This window comes from Amblyomma mixtum, chromosome 2 (assembly GCF_055824585.1).
Source record: "Amblyomma mixtum isolate Tamu chromosome 2, ASM5582458v1, whole genome shotgun sequence".
Lineage (NCBI taxonomy): Eukaryota > Metazoa > Arthropoda > Arachnida > Ixodida > Ixodidae > Amblyomma > Amblyomma mixtum.
In genome coordinates this window covers 19,822,161-19,834,647 of record NC_143013.1, presented here as the reverse complement: position 1 = coordinate 19,834,647, position 12,487 = coordinate 19,822,161, and the positions used below count along the sequence as shown (strand labels likewise).

At 49.5% G+C, this 12,487-nt stretch overlaps 1 protein-coding gene and 1 non-coding gene across 2 annotated transcripts in view; both read left to right on the top strand.

Annotated features, from left to right (window-relative positions):
- Window positions 1–9,919, top strand: part of LOC149358591 (monocarboxylate transporter 11-like) — a 54,005-nt gene extending 44,086 nt beyond the window's left edge. Inside the window, exons 2-5 of the mRNA XM_089570711.1 lie at window positions 498–831; window positions 3,840–4,116; window positions 5,180–5,558; window positions 5,880–9,919. Of these exons, the coding sequence (XP_089426837.1) occupies window positions 498–831; window positions 3,840–4,116; window positions 5,180–5,558; window positions 5,880–6,556 (1,667 nt within the window). The 3' untranslated portion in view covers window positions 6,557–9,919. The remainder of the gene's footprint in view (window positions 1–497; window positions 832–3,839; window positions 4,117–5,179; window positions 5,559–5,879) is intronic.
- On the top strand, window positions 4,281–4,352 carry TRNAS-GCU (transfer RNA serine (anticodon GCU)). The gene has a single exon. It is a non-coding gene; the product is annotated as a tRNA-Ser (tRNA).
- Window positions 9,920–12,487: the final 2,568 nt, after the last annotated feature.

Below are 12,487 nucleotides of genomic sequence, written 5' to 3'. Positions count from 1 at the left end.
ACTTTTTTAAACCTTTTCAGGCCGCTTCGAGTGCCAGCGAAACAGTCGCCGAAAAGTGACGTGTGGATATTGCTGTGCTTCTTGAAATCCAAAGGCCTTAGATTGGGTTGGTGCTCCTTGTTAATGCCCCCCTGGCAGTTCCTCTAACATTTCTCCTTCTGATGAAACCTCGCCTCACCTACAGGGTTGGTAAAAAGTTCCCAGGCCACAGGATTTGCTTGCGATCCGTATAACCGGGCAGTTACGATAGCCTCGAAGCTCAAGATATCTGCAGAGGGTAGAAGAAAGATCGTTCTACCCTCCGAGAACCTTGATAGTTTTGTCGGCATCTTAATTGCCAAGATATACCGACGAAAAGCGGACCCTGTGGCTTCGGAACTTCTGACCGACCCTGTACGTTTACTCATTCATTCTGAGCAATGTTTACGGCCTGCGTGCTCGAATGTGAGAATTAATGACTGTATAGACGAAGTGCCAATGTGTCCTGCTTATTGCAGCGTGGCTGGGATCTCTGTCCTTGGCCTCATCCCTCTTCGTGTCTCCCGTGGTGGTGGCCTGGTGCCGGCGGAAAAGCGCACGGCTCACGGCCGTTCTGGGCGGCCTGGTCGCTGCTCTGGGCTGCCTGTTCTCCTCGTTCGCCTCGCAGCTACACCAGGGCCTGTTCAGCCAGGGCCTTGTTCTGGGCCTGGGGCTGGGCATGGCTCGGGACGCTGGAGGACTGGTGCTGGGGCAGTACTTCAAGAGAAGACGTCACTGCGCCGAGGTGGTCGCCTGCGCGGGCTCTGGGCTCGGCACTGCGGCCATGGCGGCCTTTCTCCACTCGACGCTTGGGTGAGCTGCTACTGTCTTTACACACTGAAACTAGCACATTGGCAGGAGAGACAAGCAAGAGGAGACTAGAGTAGTGGTGGCGAAATCGTATGAGCCATCGCAGTAATCAAACTAATGTAGCTCAAAACATAAGATAGTTTAGAATAGCAAAGAACAATTGTTCTTTGCAATTTGAAAGTAGAAAAACACTGTATAGAAATAATTGGTATCGATACTTAAACATATTAGGAAAGGTGGCGCTTGCTGCTGCCTGATTTAAAGAGGATGCCATGAAATACGATCATTCATTGCCACCTAGGATGCACTTATGTTTATATCTGCACCATTTCAGAGGTCAAATGTTCTTCACTGTTGGTAATGCCACTCGCAGTCTTGTCGTCACTTAGGCCTAGGCTATAGAAGCTGGGGCACAGCAAAGAACGGTTGAGGCCTTTGCATACTGCTTGTTCTTTCGACGCAGAAAAATAATGAGTCAAAGTTGTGTGGAATATTTTTCTTGTTTCACTTATGTCACGCGAAGATCATGTGCCGTGTTGCCATATTCTGGTTAAGGGGGCCGTGCATTCAGGCACTATGGCACTGTGATGTTACCAAATAGCATTTTTGTATCAAAGGACATTCTAAAGTGTCTGCACCAATGAGGTTTCAATCCTTTCCTTTCGCGAAGGAAATCAATTCTGGGAAGCGTCGAGCGTCGAGTCTTCGAGAAAATGCAATTTTTTTTTTAATAGTTTGCTCATGTGGACGCCCCTGTACACACATTATGCAGCCTGTTGAAACTGCGGAGCTCTCTTTCTACGCCCTCCCTCAACCACCTCAAACTAATATTCATGTCTTCGATATTGAAAGTACAGTCTATTTGGTTGCTCGTGCTCGCAAACAGTTCAAACGACACGTACGAAGACACAAAACCAACACACAGCGCTGGCTCTTGACTGCAGCTCAATGCTCCAGCTCACACGGGAAAGAGAAAGTCACGTGACGCATGCGCCACTTCGCGGGGCATGCGTCTTTTGACTTGCGATTTACCCTAATTTGTGAAGCTACAGCGTCGTCGGTAATCGCGTTTTCAAAATTATAAAACTTGATACGGTTAAACATACATGTAAAATTTCCGCGATTAAACGTGGTTGAAAGTCAGCACCATGTGTGTAAACTCTGTGTCTTCGTTCATGCCATTTGAAGGTGTTTTGCAATTCATGTCTGCTTTCCAGTCCTACCGTCTCATTCGCTCCATCTCAACTCTATTCGCTCCCATGGGCCTATCCCGGCGAATGGCGACAGCGCAAGCGCCCGGGAAAGTGTCACATCAGTCGCCGCCTCCCAACATCCTCGTGTTCCGTGGGCACGTCCGGCCGTTGTTTGGGCTGCAGAGCGTGACGAAGGGTGCAGCAGCAGCAGAAGCCGCGCCTTGTTAACGCGGCGGCCGTGCTTCGCGCTACTAAAAAAAAAACACAAAAAAAACGAAAGCTGGTGCGATTACAGAAATTCCCTCTGCTAAGGCCTCCGTATCAGATCCATTTCAGCGGCACGTTCTCGGCTTGGGCGTCGGCCGGACGTCGCGGACTCGCTAATGGAATCGTCGCTTTCCGCGCGCTTTAAAAATGACCGCCCCGTTTGGTTGCCGAGCGGGAAGCCCCTTATCTCGTGCTCGTGTTGAATCCTCTTGGGCTTCAGGGACAGCTTTGTTGAAATGAAAAGGCAGAACGGTGCCTAAACTGCGTTCGGATGGGTACTGTGAAAGGAGCCCAAGGGAGGTGAGCATACAGCAGCGAAAAGTAGAACTTTTTGCATTTTTTTTAGGTTTATTTTCTTTGAAGGCAGAGGTTGCTGAAAGAGCGCAACTATGAAAGCCATTAAACGTACCTCACAGCCCTCGTTAGGCGCATTCGCCCTACATTGTCAGGAAACATCTTCATTTCCAAAAAGTTCTTCCTACACACGTGCGCACGATTAGGATGTTACCCCTAAGCGCATCACTATTTGGGTCACACGTGTCACAGAAGTTCTCCTTTCTGAATTTCTTCCTTTGTTTCATTCTTTCTTTTCTTTAAGAGTTTATCCCAGCTGGCTTTTCGCGAGCAGGGAAGCTCTGCGCTACTGGGTATGGTTGGCTCCTCCTGTTTAACAACGCGCTTCAACTGATGATTCATGCGCCGATTTCTTTCTTTTCAATTCAGTACGGCTGCTTTTACGGAGATAACGTACACTAACCTTACTTGAATGATACGTTTAGCCTAACTAGCGAGGGACTGGCGGTTCATAACTAACCGCATCAGATTACCTTTCACTATACCTTTCCACTTTTATCACCGTTACCACAGTCGAAGTCTGTCTACATACGAACACTCCTCTTACTATATTTCTACAGAGAGAAGCTTGATGGAGGCGAAACGTAAAAGACGCCAGTTTTCTGTGCGATGTCAGTGCACTTTAAGAACCCCAGTTGGTCAAAATTATTCCGGAGCCCTCCACTATGGCTCCTCTTTCTTCCTTTCTTCTTTCACTCCCACCTTCCCCCTTCTCTTACGGGCGGTTCAGGTGTCCTTCGAGATGTGAGACAAATGCTGCGCCATTTCCTTTCCTCAAAAACTAATTTTCATAGCATACAGCTGCTAGTCAAGTTGGAGGCAAGTTCGCCACAGGGATTCCAACCGACGACTTATAAAGTAAACTCACGATGCTTTTGCCTTCACAGCACGCAAGCAGTCTTAAGTGCCCTCCGTATCTTTAATTTTTGGTGTTGAAGGGAGGTCACCTTCCACGCTGCGGTTAACAGGGAACCAGGCCTTCAGTTCTTTACCACAGTTATACTCTTCCATCACTAGTCGTCAATGTCCAACAAAAGCAAAGGTTACCATCTGCCTTGATCATCCGTCGCACTCTATGATTCTTACTGCAGCATTACTCGCGTGTTCAGCCACGAGATTGCACGAATTCACGTAATAATCAAGTAAGACCACTTTGGCTTACAACCTGTTCCTCTTTTCCCTCCCTGGGCATCGCAGTTCTCTAGGTTGGCGCCACGGCCTCCAGGCAGCCACGGGTATCGTGTCCCTCAACTTCCTACTGGGCGCCTTCTACCGGTCGGCGTCGCTGTACCACCCGCAGCGGCGCGCCATTGTGCACCTCAAGAACCAGCGACGCAAGATCAAGGAGAAGCAGCCGCGCACCGAGAAGCCGCCCTTCTTCGACTTCGCCGCACTCCGCACCCGCACACTAAGGGTGGTCATGGTGGCCGCAGCCCTGGCCGCAGCGGGACTGTACACGCCATTCTTCTGCCTCGTACGTATGTGCTGTCTGTATAGCAAACCAATGAGATTGAGATATGTATTGGCTGAGTGGGTGGCGGTGTACGCTGCGTCCTCCTTCACTCAGGACGATCACTCTCCGCCTGCCTTCCCTATATTCCCTACTGACTTTGGCACCTGACACTACGCCTCCACCCCGCCGCGGTGGCCCAGTGGTTAGGGCGCTCGGCTGCTGACCCGAAAGACGCGGGTTCGATCCCGGCCGCGGCGGCTGAATTTCGATAAGGCTAAATTCTAGAGGCCCCTGTACTGTGCGATGTCAGTTCACGTTAAATAGCCCCAGGTGGTCGAAATTTCCGGAGCCCTTCACTACGGCGTCCCTCGTAGCCTGAGTTGCTTTGGGACGTTAAACCCCAATAAACCAATAAACAAAACTAGGCCTCCAGTTTCAGAGTTTATCTTCTGCACCGCCCAGATGCTCGAACGAAACGTTCATAGCGGCTACGGTTTCCTGCTGACGTTTTTAATGATTTTATATCAACCACATTATGCATGGAATTAAATCCCTGCACGCTGTCCTGCTGCCCTGAATCCGTGCCTAATCGCAAACAGAACAAGGTAATGCGGGACACTGGGCCGATTCCTGTCTGGATGATTCCCAGCACTGACACTGCCTGGCCAGAAAATGCTGCGTTCGATTCAGTCTTCGTGCATGTCTTCTCTTATCTAGACAGGGTCTTAACAAAGCTTTCGGGGATTCAATTAGCGATTCTGTATTCCCGTCTTTGGACATAGTTTCTGGAGTTTGGGCCCTACATTACACACCACACCAGTACACACCATTTCCGTACATTAAGGTGCTCCGCCCATGATCACTTCTTCACCCATTACTGTTGCTAAAAGAGAAGAGCGCTATGCAGTACGAGGACACACAGACAAAGCAAGCTGAGTGGCAGTCCTGTTCAGCGCTTCATTTTTGGAGTCCTTCGTCATGTGCAGCACTCTTGTCTTTTACCTAGAGATTAATGCCCCAGTTGGCTCGACAGTTTGCTTTGCTGAAATTTCATCACCCATATCTGCACTTCCCCGTTGTCCAGGTTCCCCTGAGTGCGGCTGAGGGCGTCCAGGGTGCCTGGGTGCTGCAGGCTCTGCTGGGCGTGGCGTCGGCTGGGGGCGCCGGAGTGGCCGGCCTGTTGCTGGTGCGGCGGCGCTCGGCGCAGTGCGTGCTCAGCCGACGCTGCCTCTGCCAGCTGTCGTTGCTGGGCGCCGGCCTGGCCATGACAGCGCTGGGCGCCCTGAGCGGATTTGCCGGCTACGCGCTCTTCGCCGCCGTGTACGGGGCCAGCGCCGGAGGGGTCGCCTACGCGCTACGCATGCTCGTCTTCGAGCGGCTGCGGGCCAGGCACTTCGGCCGCGCCTGGGGCTTCGTGCAGTGGGTACAGTGCCTGCCCGTCCTCGTCGGAGTGCCCGTCACAGGTACCGGTGATATCTTGTAACGAAGTTGTAAAGCAGCGCTGATTGATATTTCAACATGGTTACATGCACTGAATACATGTTTGAAGCAGAACAAGAGGAAGCTAGCAGCCTATGTATTTATAGTCAGTCTTCTGTTTATAGCCTTCTGTGCAGTTTACATTAAACTTTGAGATGATTGACAAACCCAAACTTAACCAATGCAAAAAAAAGAAAGAAACAACTGAACAGGCGTCACATACATCCACAGCAAAAGCATTTCTTTTCTCTACTTCCTCTGTCCTCGTTTCTTCGCGCTAGTTCAGAGCCTTTCACGCTGTGCAGGTTACATCAGCAAATCGCGAGAGGACCCCAAGGCTGGCTTTTACTTCTCAGCCGCATGCACATTCGCTGGGGCCACCAGCCTCTTCTTCCTGCCGGACGCCAGGGTCGAGTCTCTGCTCTGCCACCATGCTCCGCCACATCAGCAGCACCTGCACCACCGGCAGAACAGCAACCACTCGCAGGAGACCATGTGCGGTGACCACCAGTGCACGCGGCAAACTCGCCACCCGAGCGCCGGCGACAGCCCCAACAAGGGCTCCTTCGAGCAGCCTAGTCCCGCGGACGGCGAAGTGGTAGTGGTCAACACGCCCTGCACCTGTCGGAGGTCCTTGCTGTGTTACCAGCGGACCATGTCCTGGGCCACGTCGGTGGACTATCTGGACCAACCTGGACTGGGCACGCTGGCGCTGGATGCAGAGTGCGTCGAGGACGAACTGTGCGATGCAGTGCCGCGCCCTCAGGTGTCGGAGTGTGTCGTTGAAGAGAGACTCGTAGGGGAAGTCGGCACGTGTGCTATGTGCGGTGCTGTGGCGGCTGGACCGCTGTGCGAGTGCGCGCCTTCCAGAGACCGGACTGTCGTTTCGCCCAAGAAGATGCACGCTTCACGTTGCATCCACGAGCCGCTCCTATTCCGCTCGACGATGGCGCCCATTGAGGAAGTGACGAGCACTGTGTGAAACATTTTAGCTTGTCTTCGTGATGAGAATTAATGGACACCACACTTGTAGAGGTCGCGCTTCCGCTAGACTTGTTATTGGACATCGGTGGAAGGGGCTCACGCATTCGCTGTACACTTTTCGATCGTCTCATTCCTGTGACCGGAACAGCCGCTTGCGGTGTCAGTGATGGCTTCATTCAAAGTCTTTGCGCTCAGCCCCAGACTTTTTGCTACTACGCGCGCCGCCTGTTTGTATACTGCAGGCTCGTTTGTACTGCACAAAATGGGCACGAAGCGTATTAATTGTGGGATGCAAGGTGTACGCTGCCGCAATCGGATGCCATTCAGCCTGTCGTTGAGGTGTGCTGCCATTGTTGTGTAGAACACAAGTTTTCCTCCAGTTCAGCCTGACTTCCTGGACAATGCAGATAAACGGAAAGGCATGCTCGTATTCGGCCGCATAGAACATGCAAATGTGTACTGATGGCGGAGGATGTTAGAACGGTTCCAGTCTGAAAAAGCCGATTTCTAAAGAACTCAAGTTTATACTTAACGTCCTGGACCTGACTGAACACGCGATGCTTGTATATTGTGCGCTGATTTCACTTACAGAGCAGCTTGGATCGCCGGCTTTGCCTGATACATCCCAGAACTTAGCCCGAAATGGTTAACCATGTGACAGTACTGGAAGTACTGTGTATTTCTTCAAAGCATCATTTGAAAGTTGTTTCAAGAAAATCGGTTAATTTTATCAAGTGAGGCTAAATAGAGACCTGAGCTACCAGCACCGATGTATTCACCTTGTAACAAACCCCGTTGTCTGGTTCTCACGTTGATGACCACGGAACACGATTGGGAGCTTTGATATATTTTGATCACGTAGCGGGTTTTCGTGCAGTCAGTTTTTTTCCCAAGGAGTGATGGCATGCATGACCTTCACTTCGGCGAGGAAGTGACTAAGAGTACAATTACTTGTAAATTATCTGCTTCTTAAGAGGGTACTTATAATACCAGGTAAGGTGTATATATGGGAGGTTAATACCGACAGAACCTAACCTCTGATTGGTCACCATATGCTTAATGCGGCGAGATCACATACGTTTTCATATACGAGGGGGTACCCAAAAGAAACCGGACTTATTTTTGTTTGAACTTATTTGTTCACATTTTAAGCACAGATCTTCAATCTCCTTCAAAGTATTCCCCACTTACAATGATACGCTTGTCGAATCTTTCATTCCATTTTTCAAAACATTGTTTAAATTCATATTTTGTGATGCTTGACAGTGCTTCCGTCGTTTTTTTCTTCACCTCAGCAACATCAGCGAAACGCTTTCCATTCACCTATTTTTTCATTCTAGGAAACAAAGAAAGTAGCACGGTGCAAGGTCGGGAGAGTATGAGGGTTGAGGAATAGGGGTCATTCCATTATTGGTCCAAAAATGTCGTAGAGACAGGGCTGTGTGAGCAGGGGCATTGCCATGATGGAAAAACCAGTCACCCGACCGCCACAAATCTGGCCACTTCCACCGCACACTGTTGCCCAATCTTTTCACAACATCCAAGTAGAAAGCCTGGCTAACTGTCTGACCCTGCGGAACAAATTATAAACGGACGACTCCTCTCACGTCGAAAAAACAAATCAGCATTGTTTTGAGGTTTGGTTTCACCTGACGAGCTTTCTTGAGGCGAGGTGAATTTGAAGTTTTCCATTGGCATGATTGTTGCTTTGATTCAGGATTCGATTCAGGAACACTTGAGTTGTCCCCATAGCATCGTCCCTGTACGTCTTTCTTAATAGTTCAAGAGTTTCCATTCAACTTTTTCCGAGCAAAAATCAGAATTTCACCGGCGCACGCTGTTCACGAAAATCAGCCATTGCAAAAACGACATTCACACAAAACAGTCGTCACTCTAAAACTCTGCCTAAACTAGTCTGACCTCCTTCAACGACGGCACTCGGCTTACTGACTCTGGAATGTTCGTTCTATGCGCTCCTAGTGGCAAAACGCGGTGCCACAGAAGCTCTGCCGACCAAAAAATTTAGTCCGGTTTCTTTTGGGTACCCCCTCGTACAAAGCCCCGAGCGTATAAAAGAGTTTATGAAGACATGTCTTGAATGGTGGATAAACAAAGAATTACGAGAGTATACCAGAAAAGAGCCCAGAAGCAATCGAATGTTGCAAAAAAAAAAGCAAAGCTGCATTCACAATATTCAATAACAAAGCAGCAATTCATTATTCTTCCGCGTTGGAAGCATGCCGCTTAAATTACGAAATTAGAGGGGTAAAAAATTGCGCATTCAAGATATGTGCTATTAAATTTCTGTGAAACAAATGTGGCGGAGTAACGAGGCTATTTTACTTGCTTGTGGGGAATGAAACACCAGAGGGAGATCCGTTGAGCAAGGAGTGCCAGTGATGGGGCGTTCCTAATACCGGATAAGTTCAGACCACGTGAACATCGCTTAGCTTTTCCCTTGAGGCTGTGATACATCCGGCAGATTATTAATAGCGCACGTATACATTAGGACATGCGTTAATTCAAAACGTTGCGCCGACAACCGTCTCACGCAACCCTTGTCTGCGGCAAATGGAAGTTGGGTGGTGTGTACAAAAGTTTACGAAACCCTCCTCTTCTCAACCCTGCCCGATCCACTCTAATGTAAAGTTTCCTTTTTAGAATAGAAGTGCTGTAACAATCATTTCCTGGCAGTGTCATAAAACAGAGGCACTGAAAACATTTTTATTCGACAAGTAGCATATGGAAACGTTGGAAAATTAATGAGAATTTAAAAGTGGCACTACGTTCATTGGAACGGCTGCATTAATAACGTGGTTGCCTCCAAGTGCATCAGCTGTTCTGATTTTTTTGTTCTTACCCGAATGCATGTCTTCTGTGCGCTCTACAGGCCACAGATATAAAAATTTCGTTCATGCATACCGCCTTAGCAAAGTCTTGAGCGCGTCTAGATGCACAAACTACGTGTGCGGCAATGAACTGGTGGTTGCGAATGTCACAAAAACAGACCTACAGTGCCAGGAGCAACACGTTGTGAAGGGAACAACTCCCTGCCGTTAAGCCTTGCCTCTTGTCAGCGTATTTGGTGTATTAAACGTGTTTGGTTTTCCCGTTTTTCACGCACGCAGAACACTGCCGAGACATTTCTTGCCAACATGAAGAGAAGTCCACTTGGGAAGGGGGTATTTATTTTTACCTGACAATATTAGAGCGCTGATATGCTGAGACATATGTACAGTATTTCTCATTTATGTCTAATCCGTGGCCGTTTGGCACAGAGGCTTTGTACTTGTCGTTGTGTGATGACTGTCTGAGCTGTCACACCTACCGAGTTTTGTCAATAAAGGTGATCAGAACTGTGCTGATTGAATTTTGTCAATTCGAATTAAGGAACGAAGAACAAGCTGACGGATTTTGTAGCGAAAGCTACATTGGCCACGGACTTGCGATTTCGCTGTGGCGATGCTCACAGGAGGCACAGAGACCGAGCCGTTGCCTAGCAACCACCGCAGCTGGCGGATGCCGCGCGCTCGCCGCGCCATCTGGCATGACGTCACACCGCGCGCCTCGCAGCGGAACCGCCGTTTGGTATGACGTCACACTGCTTGCCTCGTCGTTGCGCTCGCCTCCGCTCGCTTCACCAGCTGTCGTGCGCCTGGTATCATGTCGGAGGATTGAAACAACATAGCTAGATAACCAGAATAACCAGGACTTGCAATCAAGATTAACCAAGACTAACCAAGCTATGCCTTACCTTTCGCTACGTATATCCTGGCATGGCCGAGCTAAGCAACTGCCAATTTTTTTCTCATATGAGTGGGTTTCGAAACTGGTATGGGGCAGTGTTAATCGGAAATTTATGGCCATGGCTTTTGTCGTACAGTGGCCGTAGCTGGGCTGGTGATGGTGATGAAGTGTGGTTGATGACTGGCTGGCTACCTGTGCAGTGGCAGCTGTAAGCGGCCCCCAACGTGTTTTACAAACGTAGGTGCACTAAAACCATTCTTGGACAGATTCAAGCGCGATGCAAGACACAACCCTGCTGTCATCTCCACGAGATTCAACAGCGAAAAAAAAAGAAAACAGGAAAAGAAATGTAAATTTTTGCAGTCTACCACGCGCTCCGTCGGTGCAGGGTAACGTTACGAACGCTCTGTACCAGCAAGCGTAGGCAGAAGTACTCTCTCTGTGTTGACCTAAGGCATGGCATAATGGTGCACGAACATCTGCAAAGCACGCGCACTTTATTGAACGAAGCACTGTAGCTTAGAATTTTAAGGCGGAGGCCTTTAATGGCTCATGCTCGCGGTGTCCGTCCTTGCGCTGGAATTGTGCCAACTATGGCCTCTCCTCCGTGCAGCGGCGCAACCTCCTCCCCCCCTTAGCAACCGGACCGCCGGTGGAGGGCGCAGCTGTGCGCAGCAACCGTGACGTCACACAGTAGCGGTGGACACAAAAACACTAAACATAGTATTGTGTCGGTTCCCGGACATGAGGGGATGAGGGACAACGTGGCAGCAGACGAGTTAGCTCGAGGATACGTCAACCGAGCAGACACAACACTTTGCACCACGGGCACCTTTGACCCAGTTGCCCCCCCGTCCTCAGATATACTCGACCATCACAGGGGTCAGCAGAAACGCTACCCAGCCCCACACAAAAGGCTTACCAAAGAGGGCGCGGTAGACTGGCGCAGAATACAGACCGGTACCTACCCGCGCCTGCACAAACTACACAATATGCAGAAGAATGTCCGTGGTATCAGGGTAAACCTACACTGGAGCATGTCACATGGACCTGCCCTAAGGCATGCTTAGAGCCAAGAATAAACAACCCGAGTGTGATGCAGTGGGAGCACTTGCTGGCCAGCGATGACGAGGAAGAGCAGCGATTTCTTGTACGCCGAGCCACGATGACAGCAGTCAAGTGCGGCATCCTGGACCAAGGATCAACCACGGCGCCTAGTGATCCGTAAGGGTCAAGAACACTTTAAATTTATCGGCAATAAAGTTTTTTCCATCCATCCATCCATCCTAGAACGAGCGCGCTTGCGTCGGCGGTGGCAGCTGCACCGCCGCTCCTTCGCCAGTCGTCTCGTTGCAGTCGAGTGAGTGAGACGCATGGCTCCGGAGTGGCCCAGTGATTCCACGCCAAGCGGTTCGGGGAAGCGGCGGTGAGTTGACCACAATGCTTTCGCCAAGGACACTTTAGAATTTTCAAAGTGTCTTCGGTAGTTTTTTCCTGGGTTTTTATTCGAAAAATTAGTGGACCCTCGTGCAAGTGTAGCAGCGTCACACAAAGACAACAGCAAAACTCACAGAGAGATTTAAACAGCAGACGTGAGCGATGAAACCACTTAGAACACATCACATTTCGTTTCATGCATCTTCTGTGCCACTTTTATGCACATGGGGGAGCGCTGGCCCTTTTCTTGTCAAGCGCGTGCACTACGGATTGACGCCTGCCGCTGTTTACAGCTGCGCACTAAAATGCTGACTCGTCTCAAATCATAAATGGCAGGTACGTCATTAAAATGTTTCCAAGTTACAAACCTCGGTGGCTGTGCTTTGAAACCGTCATATATTTATTTCTGGGTAAAAAACGGTTACGCTTCGAACATTAAATTTTCAACTGGAATTAGAGGTCCAATGAGCTCTTGCAAAAACATTCCTGATTATAACGTCCCTTGTTTAAGACATATTCGTTAAAAATAAATTTATCTTTGTTCTCAAAAAAATTATTAGGCGACCATCAAAGCTGCTGCTAATTTCAGCGCTAGAGTGGTAGGATACTACTTAACAGCTATTGTCAAGAGTGCTCCGTGGCGCATGGGGTCCTGCATGACTCCGTTAGCCAACCTCAGCAGTAATCTAAGGCATCATTTTAGTGTCTCACAGGAATGAACAAGTCAGATGCGTAAACATACTCT